The sequence below is a fragment of the Nannobrachium achirus genome, assembly GCF_963921795.1.
Source record: "Nannobrachium achirus genome assembly, chromosome: 13".
In the NCBI taxonomy this organism is placed as follows: domain Eukaryota; kingdom Metazoa; phylum Chordata; class Actinopteri; order Myctophiformes; family Myctophidae; genus Nannobrachium; species Nannobrachium achirus.
The window spans coordinates 43515645-43536836 of record NC_137833.1 but is presented as its reverse complement, the minus strand read 5'-3'; the positions used below and the strand labels follow the sequence as shown (position 1 = coordinate 43536836).

General features: G+C 43.0%; 3 protein-coding genes across 3 annotated transcripts in view; 1 reads left to right on the top strand and 2 right to left on the bottom strand.

The window, feature by feature from the left end:
* The window catches only part of fbxo9 (F-box protein 9), a 446168-nt gene that overhangs the window by 178132 nt on the left and 246844 nt on the right, over positions 1 to 21192 (bottom strand). The gene's annotated exons all lie outside the window — the stretch shown is intronic.
* Positions 3165 to 4802, bottom strand: LOC308296541 (phosphatidylserine lipase ABHD16A-like; the record flags this gene model as incomplete). Its single annotated transcript, XM_080739836.1, has 1 exon — positions 3165 to 4802. Exon 1 carries the CDS (start codon positions 4794 to 4796, stop codon positions 3165 to 3167), a length of 1632 nt encoding a protein of 543 aa, XP_080595962.1. The 5' UTR covers positions 4797 to 4802.
* On the top strand, positions 6915 to 18459 carry ddb2 (damage-specific DNA binding protein 2; the record flags this gene model as incomplete). Its single annotated transcript, XM_080740750.1, has 10 exons — positions 6915 to 7047; positions 9047 to 9135; positions 10012 to 10203; positions 11010 to 11176; positions 11818 to 11917; positions 14671 to 14848; positions 16277 to 16422; positions 16954 to 17109; positions 18057 to 18102; positions 18206 to 18459. The coding sequence occupies 10 exons, from the start codon at positions 6915 to 6917 to the stop codon at positions 18457 to 18459; spliced, it is 1461 nt and encodes a 486-aa protein (XP_080596876.1).

Here is a 21192-nt window from a genome sequence, read left to right as displayed (position 1 = left end):
TGAATCACCACTGCACCACTGGCGGGCATTGAGGAGCGCGCAAATAATTACGTGTGATTAGAGTTGATGCTCACCACTAGAGAGTGTGTGTGTGTGTGTGTGTGTGTGTGTGTGTGTGTGTGTGTGTGTGTGTGTGTGTGTGTGTGTGTGTGTGTGTGTGTGTGTGTGTGTGTGTGTGTGTGTGTGTGTGTGTGTGTGCTTGCAAAGCTATCTTTGTGGGGACCTCATGTCCCCACAAAGATAGTACAATCCAGGGAAAAAAACATGTGGGGACAAATTAATACGTCCCCACAAGGTCTTTAGGGGTTAGGTTAAGGGTTAGGGTTAGGGTTTAGGGTTAGGGTTAAAATGAATGGAATGTCCCCACAAAGATAGTAGACTATGTGTAATGTCCCCACAAAGTAGCAATTGCAAACCTGTGTGTGTGTGTGTGTGTGTGTGTGTGTGTGTGTGTGTGTGTGTGTGTGTGTGTGTGTGCCTTTTTTTCGTCTTTTTTTTACAGTTGTATTACAAGGTCAAGTTTACTAAGTATTGAAATCCACTCTGAATCTATGAAACCTATGAAAAAAGTATAATCTGCAAGTGGTGGTCCCTGTCAGGGTATGAGTGTGAAGTAGGACCCAAATGCAGAACGACCAGGCAGGAAAGGTTCAACTGAAAAAGGTTTAATAACCAACATTTTTGAATACCGGTACACAAGAACGCAAAGTGGAAAAAGACACTAAACTCACACTGACACAAAATGACAAACTGACCAGAAACCGACTACACAGGGGAGTCACAGAATACAGGTTAAGAAGATAACCAATCACCAGAGGGATGAGACAATTCAGGTAACAATCTACAAGGGTAAACAGGAAGGACCAAACACAATTTTTTGGGCTATACGTGGCAATGTAATGTGAAGCTTGACCAATCCTCAAGCTTGCAACACTCCTCCAATGAACTCAATGGACTTTTGGAGTTTACTCTATAAAGTGTTACTCCATTGAACTCAGTGGACTTTTGGGGGTTTCGCTATAAATTGTTATTGCTCTGTAAAGTTGGAAGAGAACAATAGTTTGTTGCGTTATGTTACTATTGTAACAGGCAACACCAAGAGAGCTATCTCCCTTGAAGGAGCAAGCTACGCAAAAAAATCAATCGTCTACATATATGGGCACAAAAGGGGACAAGGCCATATATGGGCAACTGAGCATATACTGATGACATCAGGGTTCTCCTAATCTCTCAAGACAAAAAAATATATATATATATTTTTTAGATCTCCATATATGAGCATATCAGTCGGATCGGCGGTGCAACTTAGGCGTGAGGGCCGCATAGCAGCCCGAACCGCATGTCTAAAATAGCCAAAGTCTACGACTTTGGCGAGGGTGAGGGACCTCACCTTCCAAGTGTCTGAGTTGGAGAGCTGTCTTCCAACGTGGCCAGTCTACCAGGCAACACCACCAGCCCAGCAGCAGTGCCAGTCCATGCTTCCCACAAACTACACCACCACCGTGCAGGAGGGCAGTGGACTGCAGGTACAACAGCACAGCCAGGCCCTCACGTCCTCCCTGCCCATGGAAGGTCACACGATGATGTACTCCAGTCCTCCGCACACAGTGATGTACAACATCTCACAGGGGCCCAGTGTCTTGCAGGTGTCACATGAGAAATTGATGGAATTTGCACAGAGCATCTGTGCTGCTGATTCAAGCCTTTAAAAGGCAGTTCAAGTTCATGGGTCACAGGCTATGTATGGCCCACAAGTGGGCCGGCCATACATAGCCTACTTGTGCACCAGGCGCAAGTTGGCACCTCGACAGAGTACAGTTCTAGTTGAGTAAGCTCTCGCCCCCAACTTCAGGTACTCATGAGACTTGAGACTACTCGTCGTCCTTGAACTTCCCGTTAATGTAGGGCACATAGTTCAGAAAGAGCCTCCAGTCTGTAAAATGGACCAGTGCCACTCCACCTATAGCGCCCCAGCCAATCATATTTGGTGTCCATATCCTTAGAATGGAAACATACTTCGGACCAACTACTTTGCTTAAAAGCATCTGGAACATTCTGACCTGCCAGTCGACTCACATTAATGAAATCCTGCCTGCATCTGCTTGGCTCTTGTAGGCCTTTTTGGAGTGTATGTCATGGTTACGTCACAGTTACATCACTGCAGTGTATACGCAAACTTTCCTTTAGTCCCTACTTGTTTCAGCTTTTCCCCCTTTTTTATGGTGAGACTCCTGTGTGCAGAGCCATCTACTACAGGGTATGTGAGTGTGAGTCCAGTGGTTAACTTTGAAAATGGCCTGACCAACAGTGCCGCTGCCAAATGTCTTGTCCACACTGCCAATAGCTCAAGGAAGTAAATCCCCAAATGTCTTTCGAGATATGTAGTAGGCCTATAGTTTATGAAACTTCAAAGCAAGTCTATATGGCTGGCGTCATATTGATGACACACACACACACACACACACACACACACACACACACACACACACACACACACACACACACACACACACACACACACACAGTTTCCTGAAGGACTGAGAGGTGGTCTACTTGGAAACCCATTTTTTTTGTCTGTCTTGATAGAAAGAGGCATAAAACACTTTAGAATACAACTGTCCATTAATTCAGGAAAAGTAAAACAATGTCAAGTGTGTTTCTGACTAGGGTTGTCACACGATAACCACAGTTTGCTACGGTGGAATCTGAGTTAATATACATTTAATAATCTTTATTTATAAAGTACTGTCCCATGATACCAGAGAGGGTTGCTCTCCCACAGAGGCAATCTTGGATATCTATCGATCAGCAATGTTCCCTTTTGCTGGTCTTTATAGTAGGTCAATGAGGCTTGTTGAACAAGTTAAACAAGTTAAGACTATATCAGTTTGAATTACTCGCAAAAATTCCTTGAATAGGGTGGAAGATAGTCAGCGATGATAATAAACAATGATTACTGTGTTTACAGCAATTTCAAACCACGTACTGCTGTAACTTTTGCCAGCAAAAAAGAAAATACATTTGCAATAGTCTTTTGTCTGGTTATGTTACTACAGCATGGCGAAAACAACACGTATTGGAACATTTACTGAACGTCACAATAATAGAATCATGCCTTTCCCTCTGACCACACAACATCTCTACATCAGCTTATTTTCCGTATTTCACAGCCTCCATGGGGTGCGGAACTCGGAGATAGGGAGAGGACTGCAGTGTGTCATCTCAATGTTCCTCATGTACTTCCGTGCTAAGAAAAGAGCCAACTGTTGCCTTCCCTCTAATGTCATATCCTCACCAATGCTCCATGGGTAGAAGACATCTCTGACCATCTGGTAGGACCGCAGAACAGACTCACACCAGTTGTCATCCACATTATAGCTACAGCAGACATTCGCTTCTGCCGTGTGGTTGGAAGCTCCTAGCCACTGTCTGACTACTCTTATTCCTTCATCGGTCATCAACCTAGGATACCTGAACTGGAGCAGTTTAAGTAGGAGGTCATTCCCTCTGTTGGACATGATGTCCTCTGGACCCTTGGTTGTGACCATCTCATCCTTGGTTCTCCTGATCAGCAGTACCGGTCCCGGGTACTCGCAAAGCTGCTCAGCATTGTTGAGGTTCATATACCGCCTGACCGTTTGCTGCACCAACGGCCTCAAGCAGCTGGCAGGCACGACTCTGAGAGCCAGGGGCAGCACGTCATCGAAGGAGGCGTCCAAAACCAGGGAGCCGATCTCAGGGTATGACATCCCTGCCCATGTGGCTGTGAAGCCTCCTATGGACCAGCCGAACACCATGATGTCACTGAGTTGGAAGCCCAGTTTGTGAACCGCAAACTGGACCACTATGTCCATCGCATTGGCCTCGCCCTGGGGGGAGGGAACTCCTGTACTGCCTCCGAAACCCGGGTGGTTCCAGCCCAGCACAGAGTAGTAACCTTTCAACGGCGTGCACATGCAGCCGACCTCATAGAAGCCTGCGTTGCCCTCACAGCAGATTACCAGAGTCTGTCCGACATTCCTTCCGTCTCTCCTCCGATCCACAAACATGGTGTCAATCTCACTTCCATCGCAGGCGAGAAGTTTGTTCCTTTGGCCGTCAAACTCCTCTACGAGTCGAGCCCGGCCTTGCTGAAGTGTAGGTTTCATGCACTTCACCACTAAGCTTAAGGACCCAGGGTACATTATGCTCCGCCCAAATGAGTGAGCGATAAGGAAACCAATGATGTTGTACAGCATAGTGCAGACTGGCGTGAAAACAGTATATCCTGTTCGTGTCATTCTGAGCTCTGGTTTCAGCAGTGAGACGCCAGCCTTGGACGACTGTCCAAGGCTGGCTGTCCAGTTGAAGTCAGCAGGCCAGTGAGAAAAGTCAAAATCATAGCATCTCAGTGTGTTCTTGTTTCTAGGTGCGCTACTATTCCTGGTTTCCTCCAGAATAGTGATAAACTGAAGATACTCTGGGTTCGTCCATCTCCCCCAGCCTCTGAGACAGGCCATTCCAAGCAGACATACAAGCGCCGTCCCCCCATACTGACTCACTGGAACCAACGTACTGCTGCAGATGTAACCTTCCCTATAGAGATAGACGAGGAGGAGGGGAGAACTGTAGTAGGAAAGAGACCACAGTGTAGAAGCCCAACCAATCACGCTGTCAGTGTGTTTTTCCAGACTCTTGGGTTGGTAGTCCCTGCCCCTGTGTTTGTAGTCCCTGCCCCTTGTCTTGCCTTCGGGTGAATGATGAATTCGGTGCAAATGAGGCCCGAAAACACAACGGAGAAGAAGTCGCATGGCCATTCTTATTGAACGACTTCGCGCTTGGGGGTTTCTCTAGAAATAGATCAATTTGTAGTGGATGTCACAGTTACGTCACTGCACATAAATGAATAGAACTAGAAAGATGCAATTGAAAATTGCAAGTGTGGTTGCCAACGTGACTATATTCTGCAGCAAGCTAACTGTCATGTGAAGCTCGACCAATACTCAAGCTAGGGCCACTCCCACTCTTTTTTCTTCGTTACCATGGTGAATGTTTGTTTTTTTCAAAGGTGACATAGAGCTCGCTCACTGGGCTCTGACGTAGGTTCGTTCTTAATCTGCAAGCCTCTGAGAGACTCCTCCTTCGTCAGATGCTCAGCCTTTTCCAGTCCCTATAAGCCGTTCGATAGCTGGATCGGATTCTGCCCAGCCCAACCGATACATTGGGTTTTATCCACAACTTTCCAACATCCCATCGTGCATTGCGCAGAAGTTGCACGGAGCTTCCGGCGCCGCAACGGTTGCATCTGCGACGCGACGTGAGCTTGTATGTCTGCTGTTAACCGGAAGTGTGGTGCAAAAAAGTAAATTCCCGCGGAAAGAGGTGGATAGTGGGATTTAGACGCATGGCGTGATGCAGCGCGTTCTCTTAGCAACCACTCCTTATACGGTCATTGCCATTGTACGGTTATGACATCGTCCCCGGCAACGCATGCTGTCTGTCTGTGACATAAGGGACCCTCTCCATATATAGGGTTCTTAATATCTCCATGTATAAGCCAAAATGCCTAACGTTGAGCTCCTAGCTTGTTCCCCCGAAACGTTCCTAACAAAAGGAAAAGAAAAATTCACAAATAAGTTTATCTAGAATAAAGTTTCCCCAGGACTATAGTGTGTTGCCCTGTTGGGCAACCACAATAACTAAACTAAGCTCTTATTCGGTTGTCTTGTATGCAATTCCCAAGGAAATGATGTTAGTCTCAGGATATCCACATGCTAACGGTATGGCTCCAATGTGGGTATTGGAGTTGGCTCCTATGTGGATATCAGACATAGAGATATCAGGCCAGATTGTGACATCAGTAGTCTATGGCGTCAGTCGTCGATGACATATCTAAATAGTATTACTCCAAATTTGTAAAAAATGTCTGGCTAATCAGCGCATTACATTAAAATGTAATGTTAAATTAAAAAAAATAAACATATATGATGCTTGCATCTTGCAGAGACACAGCAAGCATAACACATTTGGGGAGAACTTGTTTGGTTAACTCATTGTCCTATATATGTATGTGCCATGTTTTACTACACATGCTTGCAAGACATTTTAAATCACTAAAGCAGGGGTCTTCAACGTTTTCAGGCCAAGGACCCCTTAGTTGAGAGAGAGATGAAGCAGGGACCCCCACAACCTTTTCAGAGATTCCATATAGTTTCATTGTTTGACAGCACTATCCTCAGTATATTTTGGACTCATGTCAATTTCAGATATTTAACCACTTGAACCGTCAATAGTTAATAAACTTTCAATCTGTACTTAGTCTGTTCTTTTCCCCCTCTACACCAAACCTCTTTGCCGAAAATAGCCGAGCTTGTAGATCTGCTATTTTTGGAAATATCATCAACCTTTTTGGGGGGACTGGTGATTGATTGATTGATTGATTGATTGGTTGATTGATTTGATGTGATTGATTGAAGACTTTATTAGAAGTCACACCCTGACGAGCACTAGCCTAAGATTTGAGGCATTACATTTTGTAAAACATTTTCGCTAGGTGTAGGCCTATGTTGTGAGCAGGTAGATCTGCTATTTTCACAATTTCTGCCTCTAATATTTTACAATTTGGCCAATGTTTAATTTGTCATTTTAGAGGTATTAAAAAGTCCTTAAATTGTCACTTTAGAAATGTGCAGATATCCTATAGCCTACACCTAAACATTATGTTGGTTTGTTTACTGTTGAGTGAGAAAACAATGTTGCACATTAAGCTAATCTTTTTTTTTTTTTTTTTTTTTTTTGTGGCACCAGAAAACCACGCCCACAATTCATAATGTATTTGTGTCTTGTGTGAATAATAAGCGTGATTCCTAAACCCACCAGGCTTGAGTTAAGACCCGAGTTAATCGAGAGCACCCAAGCGCAGACTCCTGTAGCCCATGGAGCTCAATGGGAGACAGGAAGCTCAAAGGGAGGCAGGAAGTGACCTCATTCCTCCAAGGCAGAGGAGCAGAGACGACAGCCAAGAGGGCACCTCCACAAGGCAGAGACATCACGTGACCTCCACAAGCGGCAAGAAGTCACTTGCGCACTTTTTATTTTATTTTCTGCTCATAAAGTGTATTTTACAGCGTGGATGGGGTGCTGAGAGGTTTTCCACTCTCGAGAATACACTTTCAACAACACAAAATAACCTTTGTTTTTGTGAATAGCGAAGTAGTTTAGTTTATTTTGACTAGAGTGTAGCACTAGTAGGGCAGTGGAATTCTTGGTCCTGTGTTAGAGGCTGCTTCCTTGCAGAGCATGAGGGAGACCCTGGACCAGTCCAGCTGCTAACCCATAGTGCTAACCCTGCAGCGCCGTTCGTCTTCATGTTTCGAAGTAACACATGGATATAAAAGGCTTTACACCAGGGTTCTTCAACAGGGGGTCTGTGACTCCTAGGGGGTCCGCGGGGATACTGGGGTCCCCGAAATTGTTGAACAATAATAATAATAATTATATAAAATCTATATCTGTATTGTATTTTTAAAAAGAAAGAAAAAAATATATTTTGTCTTTAAATATAAAATATCTGCCTCTTTTGAATAGCTTGTTTACATGATTATTGTGTAATTGGCAGATTGTTTGTGCTAGATTGATAGTATTGGTTGTCAGTTAATAAACTATGTTTATAAATGGCAGTGGTACATGCATGTTTAAAATAAAAGCATGATCATATTCATCTATTATTTTAATAGCATATTATTGAATGCACAATATGTTTTATACACATGAAACACAATGGTATACATACAGTAAATATACAATATGTTAGCCCCACGGCCACGAGCTTGGGTATCCGCTATAGATGCGGTGGACGGGTTTGGCCGTTTCGGCCGGGTTTTTTTGGGCTGCGAGGTGGTCCGCGGGGGTCCCCGAGCGTGGGGGACCCCTCGGGGACCCCCTGGGAGCCGGCCCCGTCCCTGCAGGTGGCTCTGGGGCCGAGCTGTGGCCTTATTTCCGCCGCCTGCAGTACCGCGGTGCGTCCGCCAGGCGGCGCTCCACCACGGCTGGCTCCGGGGCCCCGAGCCGGACGCGTGGGTACCAGTCCCGCCTCGAACGGTCGCTCCTAGCCCGAGCTAGGTCCGTTCCAAGGAGCCCCTGGGCTGATCTCCCCTGTCCCTGCCTTTGAAAAACTCTCCCGCACAAAGTGGGAACACCCTCCGTCACGGAGGTATAGATGCCGCTGCTGGGTGGCGCCCCCCTCAGGAGGGTGTCCCAAGTCGGGCTGAGGGTCCGGCACGTCGGCCCTGGTGCTCTGGGGGTCCGCGGACCCTCCGTCACGGAGGTATAGAGGCCGGCTCTGGGCGGAAAGTGGCCGAGGAGGGTGTCCCAGGTCGGGCTAGAGGGTGTGGAGAGTCGGCCATGGAGCCTTGTGGAGGTGACGTCACATCCTGCCAAGCGTTGAGGTGCGTCACATCCTGCCTGTTGTCGAGGTGAGGTACGCCCATAGGTCTGCATCTAGGGGCTCCTCGAGTTAATAGCGTAATGGCCATTAGGGCTTCCGTCATGAAAGTGTGTTTACACTGACATCTACCGTCGGTTTGCTGGAACAACAGACACACAGAGGTTACAAAACAGTAACACGTGTGGTTGGTTGCTCACAGAGATTTTATTACCGAATACAAAATAGCATTGCTTTATGCCTTTTTTGAAAGATCGCGTCATTTGCAGGTAAGCAATTGACAATTATTTGAGAAACTGCATTCTGATGTCACTTTAGCAGAATCCCGCTGCATTTGAAAACATTATTTAGCCTATTGTTTATTTCCCAGGAAGAGATGAAAACAACCAACATGCAGTCAGATCCACCTGTGAAAGGGAAAGTGGGGAAAAGAACGGCAGATAAGGCAGATAAAGCGAGAACTATCTCCAAAAAGCTACGAGAAAAGATAGACGGGGAAACGATCAAAGCAGGTTTGCATGGCTCCACTTAAATTTGTATAAAATCGCTGCAGTTTTAATCGAAATCCAGGCTTACTTTGTTTGAGGGCATTTTCTCAAGTTAACGTTAATTCCCCATTCCCAGGTTCTCAGAAGAGAAGTGGCCATGGAAACATCTTGAACTACATTTACAAGAGCACGCTGGGGCAATGTCTCCATTCACAAATGAGACAGGTAAGCGCTAAGCCAGTGGTTCTCAACCCGTGGCTCGGGACCCCGGGCCCAGGGGGGTCCCAAGATGATTAACTTAGTGTGCAACATTGTTATCTCACTCAACAGTAAACAAACCAACACACAGTAAAGTGTATAGGCCTAGAGGGTATCTGTAAAATAAAGAAAATGTAAGCTAATATTGGCCATATTGTCAAATATTTGAGGCAGAAATTGTGAAAATAGTAGATCTACATGCTCACAACGCCTCGCTGTGACCATATAGATCTGCTATTTTCACAATAGAACAAAATGTAATGCCTCAACTCTTAGTGAGTTAAAATATGATTATTTTGCGGGGCGCTGGCTGAAAAGGTTGAGAACCACTGCACTAAGCAGTAAGCTACATAGCCCTAGAATGTCTGAGGTCTTGCACACATGTCAGTGTTATTCCAAATACACTGAAATGTGTGTAAGATCACAGACATTCTAGGGCTATAAGCTACAGTACTGATGGTAACGTGATAGATGGGCACCAAGGAAGATGTGTTAAATTGACTATTATTTCCCAAATATGAAATGTTTTAATATTTGGGAAATGTTTTAAAGTAAATTTGGCTATACATGATTATTTAGAACATGCTTAAACATTCAACAATAAGTTATAATATTTCTACAATTGCTACAAAACCTGTATAGGCCTATTCAGTAATTCTGGGGCATAAATAAGAAGTTGAAGGATTAAAACTAGACAATTTTACACTAAGGTGCCCACTGCCCAGATGACCCTAGTTCCCACCTATCCTGTGGGTACTGACACACCCCTCACCCCCTCTCCTCACCCCTCTCTCTGTGACTTGAAATCATGTAATTTTCTTGTTTCTTTTTCTGTTATTCCAGTGTCTTCAGGAGCCCTTTCTTCGTTCCTTAAGCTCCTACAAGCTCCACCGCACAGCCAGCCATTTTGATCGCAGAATCACCTGTCTAGAATGGCACCCTACTCATCCCACCACAATGGCTGCTGGTTCCAAGGGTGGGGACATAGTGCTCTGGGACTTTGACGTTCTTAATAAGATGAGTTTTATTCAAGGGGTGAGAATGGGCATCTTATGACCTTTTGCTGAAAACAAGATCATGCATACTAGTTTTTTAACCTGATTTGTATAGACTCTATTTTTGTATATTGGCCAGAAAGGGGAATTGTTACTATAGAGGTGCCACCAAATCGTTGTTATATATATTTTTTACATTAACCATTCCTGGCTATTATGAGGAAAACTTTACCAAAGATTGTAGATCAACAATATCTTGCGGACTAACACGCCCACAACAGTATGTCTGCAAGGTTTTAACTTAATAAATGTCATCCGAAAAAGTACATGCCTAAAATGATGAAAGTGGGTAAAAATAAGGACACATCAGCTGCATAATTGCCAATACCACTGTTGCCTAAAGAAAAAAGATTATGGCTGATATATTGGCCTAACAGATCTATATCAATGCAATTCAATTCAAAGGAGCTTTAATTGGCATGAGAAACATACGTTTACATTGCCAAAGTAAGTGTCATAATATAATAAAAACAGTTGGAAAAATGGGAACATACAGTTGGAGTTGGTACAGCATTGTGCAAACAGAGCTATGTCACATTTCTTTCTTATATACATGTTATATACAGGGTAAAAGCTTTTTGAAACAAATAGCAGCATCCCTTTGCAGTCGCTTTGGGACAAATAGCATTTTTTCTCAAAACAAATTTTTAAATCGTATATAAAAGAGTCAGATTTAAAATGCATTTAAAGGTAGCAGCTCTGTTTCTATGTGCAGTATATCAGTATGGCTCTAATTCTGAATCACTCGTGTTGTGCTGATAGGCCTGCATTTGTCTTTGTGCACAGAATGGGGCTGGAGACTTTATTGGAGGGATGAGGTTTTGTCCAACGGACCTATCCAAAGTCTACGTGGCTACCGGTGAAGGCATGTTGACCTTGAAGAGCTTTGAGGGTTGTACATCCACCGTCCTGTCCAGAACCGCAGACTGTGGCCATGATACCCATAATGTTTGGTGAGAATGCAGGACAGTCAGGAAGGAAATTGGACCAAACAATGTGTTCTTGTTGTTGTATTCTTGACAGATTAATGTACTTGATCAGAGTTGAGTTGATCAAATTATTGTTTTGGTGATAATTTGACTGATATTCTTGATTAATTAGTAGAGTCTTGTTAGGGATGGGACAATATGAAAATGATATGGCACGATTATTGTGACATTATCGCGATTATAAAAACATGCTTAAAACTTAAAATGTCACTTTTGTTAACCACTTGATCACTATCTTGGTGGGAATGCTCGCCAAAAATAGCAGATCTACAAGCTCACAACACGTTGCCTGTAAATCTGCTATTTCTGGCCAATCGATCTGTCTAGAGTGAAATGAGAGCATACCAAATGTGGTCTGTTTTATCAAGTACAGAGGGTTTAAGTGGCACTGAATTTGTTGCTCAACGAAAGCAAATTCATGATCCCATTGTATGATGGAGGACAATTTCATGATAAATTATCTCTGTGATATTACTGTGAGTGTTTTATTATCATGATGATAACGATTATCGTCCCATGCCTTGTCTTGTACTATGTGTACATGTTCAGCCGTAGTATACTATGCGATCATCGTCAATAGTCACCTGTCTTTGTTTTGTTTCCAGTTACTGGTACTGCTGTGTAGACGTTTCTGTGAGCAGACGGATGCTCGTCACAGGAGACAATACGGGGAACCTCCTACTACTCAGTATGGATGGTCAAAAGGTACTGATTCACTGAATGAGTCACTGAATGCTGTTACCAGGGGTCCTCAAATTGAAATCTTGAAGGTCCACAAAACATTTTTTGAAACAGGCAAAGTTCCGATTATTAAAGTACGTCAATATAGTTTGGTAGGAGGTAGTAGCCTAGTTCTATTTTTTTCTTTAATAATAATAAAATAATAATAACCCTAAGCCGAAACAACCAATAACAAATGTATTTTTAACAAAAATAGATACTAAACAAAAACTTGCAATATAACAACAATTCAGTCTCAGGAATTCAAATTCACATCAACAACCCTAACCCTAACCCTTAGCATAATTTGACCAATTTATAGACAGTGCCAGAACGAAATTTGAAACGACTGATCATGAAATATGAACTAATAACAAGCAATAGTATTAGAAAGGATAAAGATATCATGATAACAAGGCTGTTTCAAAATCAAATGGGAGGACATATAAGACCAGACAAAGGTTATTATGAAATAATATTGCTGTGCAATTTAGCTTTGTCCCTAGCAAAGTTTCCTGCAAGTTTCCGCGTCTTGAAAATAGCCGATTTGCAAGATCTCAGCGCGTCTCGGAAGCGACACATCGTGCGCCTGTAGATCAGCCACTTTCGGCATGCAACACGCCGTACTACGAAATATAAATCAGGCTTTAGTTTGGAGATGTAATGTGTGTTGGACAGACGAGGCGATTGCACAAAGCGCCGCAAAATAAACATCCAATCATGCAAGGGACAGTAGTGAGGAACGGTGCCGAGCTAGGAGCTCCCTTCGGCGGTGTCGTATCATTTTCGGTACAACTAAGAGCAAACAAACGCGCGTTGCTTCTGCAAAAACGAAAGTGAAAGCTGCCGCGAAGCGTACACACACACACACACACACACACACACACACACACAACATGTGTCCACATACAGAGCGCATGCAGTGAAGACAATACGACGGTGACGTGAAAACGTGCAGATATTTGACTAAATGCCCAGGGTCCGTAGAGCGTCCGGCCGCGGCCCAGACATGGACCGCGTTCCGCCCATTGAGGACCCCTGGTATATCCATACTATAATTAGGGAGGTCAGTCAGTCAGTCAGTACACAAAATGCAATTTCTACCACTTTTTCGAGTCACGTGTTCAAATACTGGATTCTGATTGGCTAAATTCCGGAGGTTATGAGAGGACAACTGCCGCAAAGTTGTGTGTCCGAGATCAATGCGCCTCAGTGTACATCCGGGGACTTCAGGAGGTAGTCTAACACCTTTCCCCCAACCAACAAATGAAGGTCGCAGCGGTCCTATGTTTACTAACGTGCGTACTATCGTCGCCGATTTATTTGGATCCAATGCAATCCGCCAACTTTAAAGCCCCTTTTCTCTGAACCTATGCCTTTCTGGAAGCGAACAGCCTCTATTTACGGCCGGAACGGTGCTTTTAACTGACGTTAGCTTAGCTGTAAGCTAGACGCATGGATTAGTATGGAGTTGGCGCCATCTGTTGGTGAGTAGAAGATGTTGTTTGTGGAACTATCTGCTGTCTCGCGGAAGTTTTATAGGCAATAATGATTGTAACTTAAGATCCTTGCAAGTTACAACTATGTGTTTTCTTTCATGTATACGGGAAAAAGTGGTAGAAAAGCTATTTACCACTCGGGGTCGGACATTATGCTCTCATAATGTCCGCAGTGAGGGTGTTATCGGACTCGGCTGCGCCTCGTCCGATAACACCCTCACTGCGGACATTATGAGAGCATAATGTCCTCTCACTCGGGGTAAATTGCTTACATCTATTCACTCGCTTCAGCGACTGATCTCAAATTTAACATGGCATTGGCCATTAGCATTATACACACAGAGCCCGAATTTCATTTTTCCCAAATTCAAGCTATTTATTAGCGTTTCTTCACTCTACAGCTCTACAGCCTGTTGTCAGGGTTACGGTCCGTTCCTCCAGGTCATGGGATCTGTAGCCCCGGGCCCACACACACCTCTCTCACAGTTAGGAATGTTGCAGTGACGAGAGACACACGCTCGCTCGCGCTCTCTCTCTCTCTCTCTCTCTCTCTCTCTCTCTCTCTCTCTCTCTCTCTCTCTCTCTCTCTCTCTCTCTCTCTCTCTCTCTCTCTGCATGCATGGGTCACGCATGCACCGGGTCTGTCTCATCTTCCCAACGGGTATGGAAAAATGATGTGGAGCAAGCACATACCGGTACATCCCCATACTTCTATTCACCTAATTTTGCTGTTAAATTATTTGTATCCATCATAAATATACACTCCTCCATGGGCTGCGCCTTACATTATGATGCTCCCACATTCTCATGCACGCACCAGTTAGTTACTTTCCCCATAACCCACACCCTGCACATATTTTGCAGCACATATCTTCGAACGGGTAAGGTCTAGTACATTATATTCTTTAGGACAGTAGTAGACTGACAGGAAATGGGGGGAGAGATGGGGAGTGACGCGGCAAGGGTCGTCCGGATCGGGAATCGAACCGGCGACGTCGCCAGGCATCCATGCCTGTGTGGCAATGCCTAAGTATGTGGTATGTGCCTGGACCAGTAGGCCAGCGGGCGCCCCCATATACATTATATTCTTTAATGCCATAAGACTGTGAAGTCTTTGTATAGCTTTTTATCAAACTAGACTATTTAGATCAGATAATCACATTCCATAATGAGTTCTTCCCGTATTTATTTGTTGATCTAACTTGCTAAATTACATTTTGTGTTCTTCTAATGCTGCAGGTCTTCAACGATAAGCTGCACAAAGCTAAAGTGACACATGCCGAATTCAACTCCCGCTGTGACTGGCTGCTGGCGACGGCCTCTGTTGATCAAAGTGTCAAGCTGTGGGATCTGAGGAACATTAAGGATAAGAGCAGCTTCCTCCATGACATGCCTCATGACAAAGCTGTCAACTCAGGTGTCACTCTCTTTTATGGAAAACACGTCATGGCTTCCATCCCGAAGGGCTGAAAACGTTGTTGTGCTCGTTTTCTATTGTTGTGCTCCACGGTTTGACAAATTTCCATGAAATGGTAGATGGTAGAAGTTACACATCCAAAGCAATGTGAAGAGGAGTTCATGAATTACAGATAATATTCTCCTAGATCTTTTTTTTTTTTTGGCTCATGTTACAGGTCACCTCATGAAATAACATTTTCATCATCCTCCACGGCACTCCTTAAATACATTGTTACTTTATAGGACCTCATATTATGTCATATTACACGGTACGTAATAATGTAAATCTTTCCCACTAAGATGCAGATAGGGCTGTCACGATATGACATTTTACATGACGATTAATTGTCATTCAAATAATTGGCGATTAACGATATAATTGTGTTTTTGTCGTTGTTAATTACATTTCTGTTTGGCTTTTAGGCTTTGAAGTTGCATATGGCAGATATGATACATAACCTAAACACACAAATACATTACTGACATATTTGACGACTTACTACTTAAAAAATAACATTGATAGTGGAAATAGCCGATCTACAAGATGCGACGCGTTGTGATTGTAGATCTTGTGCTTGTAGATCTGCTATTTCCACTATTTCTGACATTTTTCAACATTCACGATTATGACAGAATAATTGCGATAATGTCAAATAATCACGATTAGACGATTATGTAATAATTGTGACTATGCAGTGTATGGCCCAAGGGCAACTTGAGAGAATATCCGTTTCCGTTAGGACACACTGAAAATTGCTTTATCCTTGACATTTAACCACTTGAAACCCAGCATCCCTATTCTGGGGGGAACATTCACCAAAGAGTAGCAGATCTACAAGCTCACAACATTGCTATTTTTGCGGAAGAGATTTGGTGGAGATCGAAACAGAATGCACTTAGTACAAAGCAACTCAGGTATAGCGGATTAAACTGAAGTCATATTGATAAATTCCAATTATTATCAAAGTATTCCGGTGCACCCCTGTACCTGTGTCACCTATATCATTGGTTCTCAACCCGTGGGTCGGGACCCTCAGGGGGGTCCCCAAATTATTTTGGGGGGTCCCCAGATGATTAACTTAATGTGCAACATTGTTTTCTCACTCAACAAACCAACATAAAGTTTAAGTGTCTAGAGGGTCTATGCACATTTCTAAAGTGATAATTTAAGGACTTTATAGAACCGTGTTGTACAAAATGTAAAGCATCAATTCTTAGTGCTCGTCAGGGTAGGGGGATCCCCAGTTAAAATATGATTATTTTAGGGGTCACAGTCTGAAAAGGTTTAGAACCACTGACCTATTTTGTCACCTATGGCTGTCATCAGATTTCGTTTGACGTCTTTTATATAACATTAACAATGTTTCCTGTGGTCTTCTCCCCACAGCATACTTCAATCCTCTGGACTGCACCAAGCTGCTCACCACAGACCAGTACGACCAGATCCGAATCTACTCCTCAGCGGATTGGTCCAAACCACAGCACATCATCCAGCATCCCCACAGGCAGTACCAGCACCTCACACCCATTAAGGTTGGCTGTCTCCCCGTAAACACGCGTCTCCTTCCCATTGTACAGCATTGGTTCTCAACATGTGGGTCGGGACCCTCAGGGGGGTCCAAACATTATTTTGGGGGGTCCCCAGATGATAATGTGCAACATTGTTTTCTCACTCAACAGTAAACAAATCAACAAAGTTTAAGTGTATAGAGGGTATATGCACGTTTCTAAAGTGACAATTTAAGGACTTTAATACCTCTAAAATGACAAATTAAACATTGGCCAAATTGTCAAATATTAGAGGCAGAAATTGTGAAAATAGACGATCTACAAGCTCACAACGTCTCCCAACGAGGCGTTGTGAGCATGTAGATCCGCTATTTTCCCAATAGAACCGTCTTATATTATTGATGTAATGCCTCAACTCTTAGTGCTCGTCAGGGTGGGGGGTCCCCAGTTAAAATATTATTTTGGGGGTCGCGGCCTGAAAAGGTTGAGAAACACTGTTGTACAGGACTACGACTCAAAGGTACTACATTTTGTGCGTTGTGTTTTTCACCGCAGGCTACGTGGCATCCTGTGTATGACCTCATAGTGGCTGGGAGGTATCCTGACGACAGAGTCTGTCCAGGTGAACTCAGGACCATTGATATTTTTGACTCCAACACCGGAGAGCTTGCATGTCAGCTGCGAGATCCCAACGCTCCCGGAATCATATCTGTGAGTACATTCTCCACAAGGAATGCAGGCCTAGAACGGGCACTTAAGTTTTTAACCTGTCCGAAAAAAAGAACTCCAATATCGCGGATCACGGAAATGTATTAGTACGGATCTCCATGTATGTATCCTCATAGTCGGGGGATATCTTAAAAAGTCCTGGAATAAATTCCTTACCAAAAGATGTCTTCACCAATGTGTTTGTAACACATCCCACAAAGACTGAAATTCAGTTTCCCTAGGAGAATCCATGACAGCTGCTGAAAGTTGGGGTCCTATTAACTTAACTATACAGGATAAAACACACCAAAATAAATATGCTTTAAGTAGTATGTGAGGGGTCAAACTAGGGGTTTTTCATGATTCTGAATCAATTGCAAGCATTTGTTTTGCACGAAAAACATTCCTTGGGGTGAAGGCGGCTCCTACAAAACTGTGAAAAGTGATGATTCATCACTAAACCATAGCGTTGTGAGGCCTTTTTTTAGCCCAAGTAATGTTTTTTTTTTTTTTTTTTTTGCAAAGTAAATGCTTGCTATGGATTCAGAATCATGAAAACCCCCTAGTTTGACCCCTCACATACTACTTAAAGCATATTTATTTTGGTGTGTTTTATCCTGTATAGAATAGGACCCCAACTTTCAGCAGCTGTCAAGGATTCTCCTAGGGAAACTGAATTTCAGTCTTTGTGAGATGTGTTACTAGACACCTTTACAAACACATTGGTGAAGAAATGTTTTGGTAAGGAATTTATTCCAGGATATGACACCATTTCTGAAGATATCCCCCGACTATCATACACATAAAGTAACTGACGTCACAGACAGAACGGCCCATACAAGGAGATATGCATGTATGTCGTGTTTGCACTCACTATTTTTTATTATAATGAAGCTTTAATAAAGAGATTTAAACTTTGTTATTAAAACCTGGACACGCTTATTTTTTAGGTCAACAAATTCAACCCACTGGGTGATGTAATAGGATCTGGAATGGGTAAGTTCCCCCAAAACAGCTGATGGCTTGAAAGAGTTGAATCTGCCAACTGACCAAAGTCGAGATGTTATCACGCTTAAAGCTGTGTAATCTTCAAACGCAGGGGTCAACATACTCGTGTGGAACCCAGAGGACGCCTTGACCGTTAAGCAGAACAAGGAGGAAAGTGGCTCCGCGGTGGGAGGCTCAAGAGGCCAGCGGGGGGGTCAGCCGCGTTCCAGCAGAGACCGGAGGAGACCAGCTGGGGACGCAAAGCTCAAGAAAAAGCTGGCTTCTCTGGAGTCATCAGACAGTAAAACCAAGACAAAGTCCAGGAGCACTGAGAATGTTAAAGCACGAACAAGCAAGCGGAAGTGAGTAGTAAATATATTGTGTATAGGGCATCGCAGTGGTGGCTATTTTGTGGTGCCACAGATAGAAACCCCATTAATTTTCTTTATTTTATTTTTATTTTAAGAGATTCTTAAAATATTTATATAAATAGCGTTAAGCCTGGAATCAAGCCATCCAGGATCCTGGTGAATCATGGTTATAATATAATTCTGTCAAAAAATATTTGAAAACTTTTCTATTTATGGCAACAAAATGGCCTTCCACTGCTATGCCGGGCCCTATGTACTGTATATTTGTACCATACCAACAAGTCTGTTTCTGTTTGTTTCAGCTTTTCAATGTTGAAAAGAATTATAAATATTGTTACAGATACTGTTTTATAGCGCCGTTATCTGTGCTTATAAAGGCACACTGTATGCGGAACCTTTTGTATTGTTGTATGTTTTTATACTCTACTTACTACTTTTTTGGTCAAACCTCCCAGGCAGGAACGATACCAGAAATGATCCCATAAATAAGGTCTCGCCTAAGTTTGCATTAAAATTACAGCTAACTGTTTTGTACTCTCCAGCACCTTGGCTACGCCTCAGAGCTTTGTTTTCTTAATTTTCTTTTTCGTTTCTTACTGTTCTACAATAAAAAACATATTTAAAAAAGAAATGGATGATTTCATACACAGTGACAGTGCTTGATGATACTCTTGCATGACAAACATGGTATTTGCAGTACACCAAACATGACATTCAAAATCACATGCCTTTATAGGGGGAACTATACCGTTCAAGAAGGCCTTCTAAATTATATACACACCTTTAAAGATTTGCTGAAACTACAGCCGAACCATGATCTATTGGCAAATTTGAAGTTGTCATTTTATGACTATTTCCCCCTTGATAAACCCATCAACAAATATTACTATGTGCCTCTCCTCTGCTCTGCCTCAACTGCTTTAGTAAGCTCAGGCAGAGCTAATGCATTTTATGTCTGGGGTACCAAAAGCCAGTTGGCTGTTAAATATATATTTAAATCTGTGCTGCAGATAAAAACAGACTTAAGCTACATCACTTGACTTGAGGGCATCTTACCACAATGTCCGGCTGGCAATAAGGCACTGAGGGCTGTGTACCAGCTCTTAAGGCCTGTCCATACTTTGACCGAAACCGCCGTTTTCGGTCAAAAGGTAAGGTTCGACTAAAAAATGACGTCACTCGCGACTTCTGAAAAGCATTAGACCGAATGAGAGTTCGGAAATTTGCACGTCGGAAAGTCCAACTCGCCGAACATTTCGGTCAAAGTATGGAGACTGAGAGGCCTTAACTTAAAGGCCTGGCCATACTGTCTCTGACCACCGAACGTTTCGTCGGAGAGTTCCGACTTTCCGACGTGCAATTTCCCGAACTCTTATTCGGGCTAATGCTTTTCAGAAGATGCGAGTGACGTCATTTTGTAGTTGAAGCGGACGTTTCCGACGAAAAGTTTGGTGGTCGGAGACAGTATGGACAGGCCTTTAAGAAGAGGCATAAGAGCTGGTACTTAAGACTATCAAAATAGAGCCCTTAATGTCAATGTTGGAAGGAAACCTGAACACTTACAAGCGTGGTACTAAATTGTTTTGATTTGGATATAGCCTGCCCTACATTTTGTGAATCAACATTTATGGCAACTGTAGTAACACAAATCGACCACATGAGGGTTCCCCAGCATATAGCAAGTACTTGTGTACAGCAAGAGTGAACTGAATACTCTCTGGATAAGGGTCTAGTCTAGTCTAATTAGCAATAGTATTACAATATCAACTTAATAAAATAACCATGCAAAAACGTGTTGGAAGTCGCCTTGATGCAAGGCCCAACTAGCCTATGTTGTGGCACTAGTCCCCTTCATACCTGACATTTAAACTCACTGCCCTCTTCATATTTGAAATATTTAAACTCATTGTCCTCTTCATATTTCAAATATTTACTCCCTGCCATGAGACAGCCTCAGGCCCGCAGGGGCCCATGGACTCAGGCTCCGGCACGGCTTATCACTCATGAACAATGAGGTGCATTGTTAGCATTCGGTGTAGGCCTGCAACATTTACAGCAGTGACAAATACAATTTAAAAATGTGCGTTTCCGGAACAAATGACAGGCTCGCACAGGGCCTACTTTGTAAAAAGTGGCCCCACTGAAGTCCCAAGACCTGTTGGGTGCACAACTATTACCATTGATTTATTTCAATAAATAAGTGCTCAGGTTCCAGTAGTTAGAAAAATATTGCACACATTTATTAATGGGTTCATAAAGGGAGGGGAGATGACTTTAAATGATTGTCATACAGTAGCATGTTTATGAAATGTATTAACAAACATTGGATTTTTGAATGACATCTTGTTTTGACACCTACAGAGCACATTAGTGCATGAAATAGATGCAGTATGGATACTACACATTGGCAGAATATACTCAAATAAAATAAACAATATATTTCCAATGGAACATTGGTAAGGAAATTGACCAAGTAAGAAAATATACCAAGCAGTACAATGGACCTAAAATGGACCCAAAAGATTGGACTCTGTTCCCAAAATATGGGGATCTGATTGTAAACACCTTTTGCCAAAAGTTAACACTTTAAAACAGTTTTTACAAATACAAAGAAAAGAACAGAAAAAACATTTCCTCTGTACATAAAAACAATACTTGACAATGGGTCACTTTTTTAAATGTCATGCCACAAGAAGGTAGTGTGTTTGCTACAGCAAAGCACTTGTTC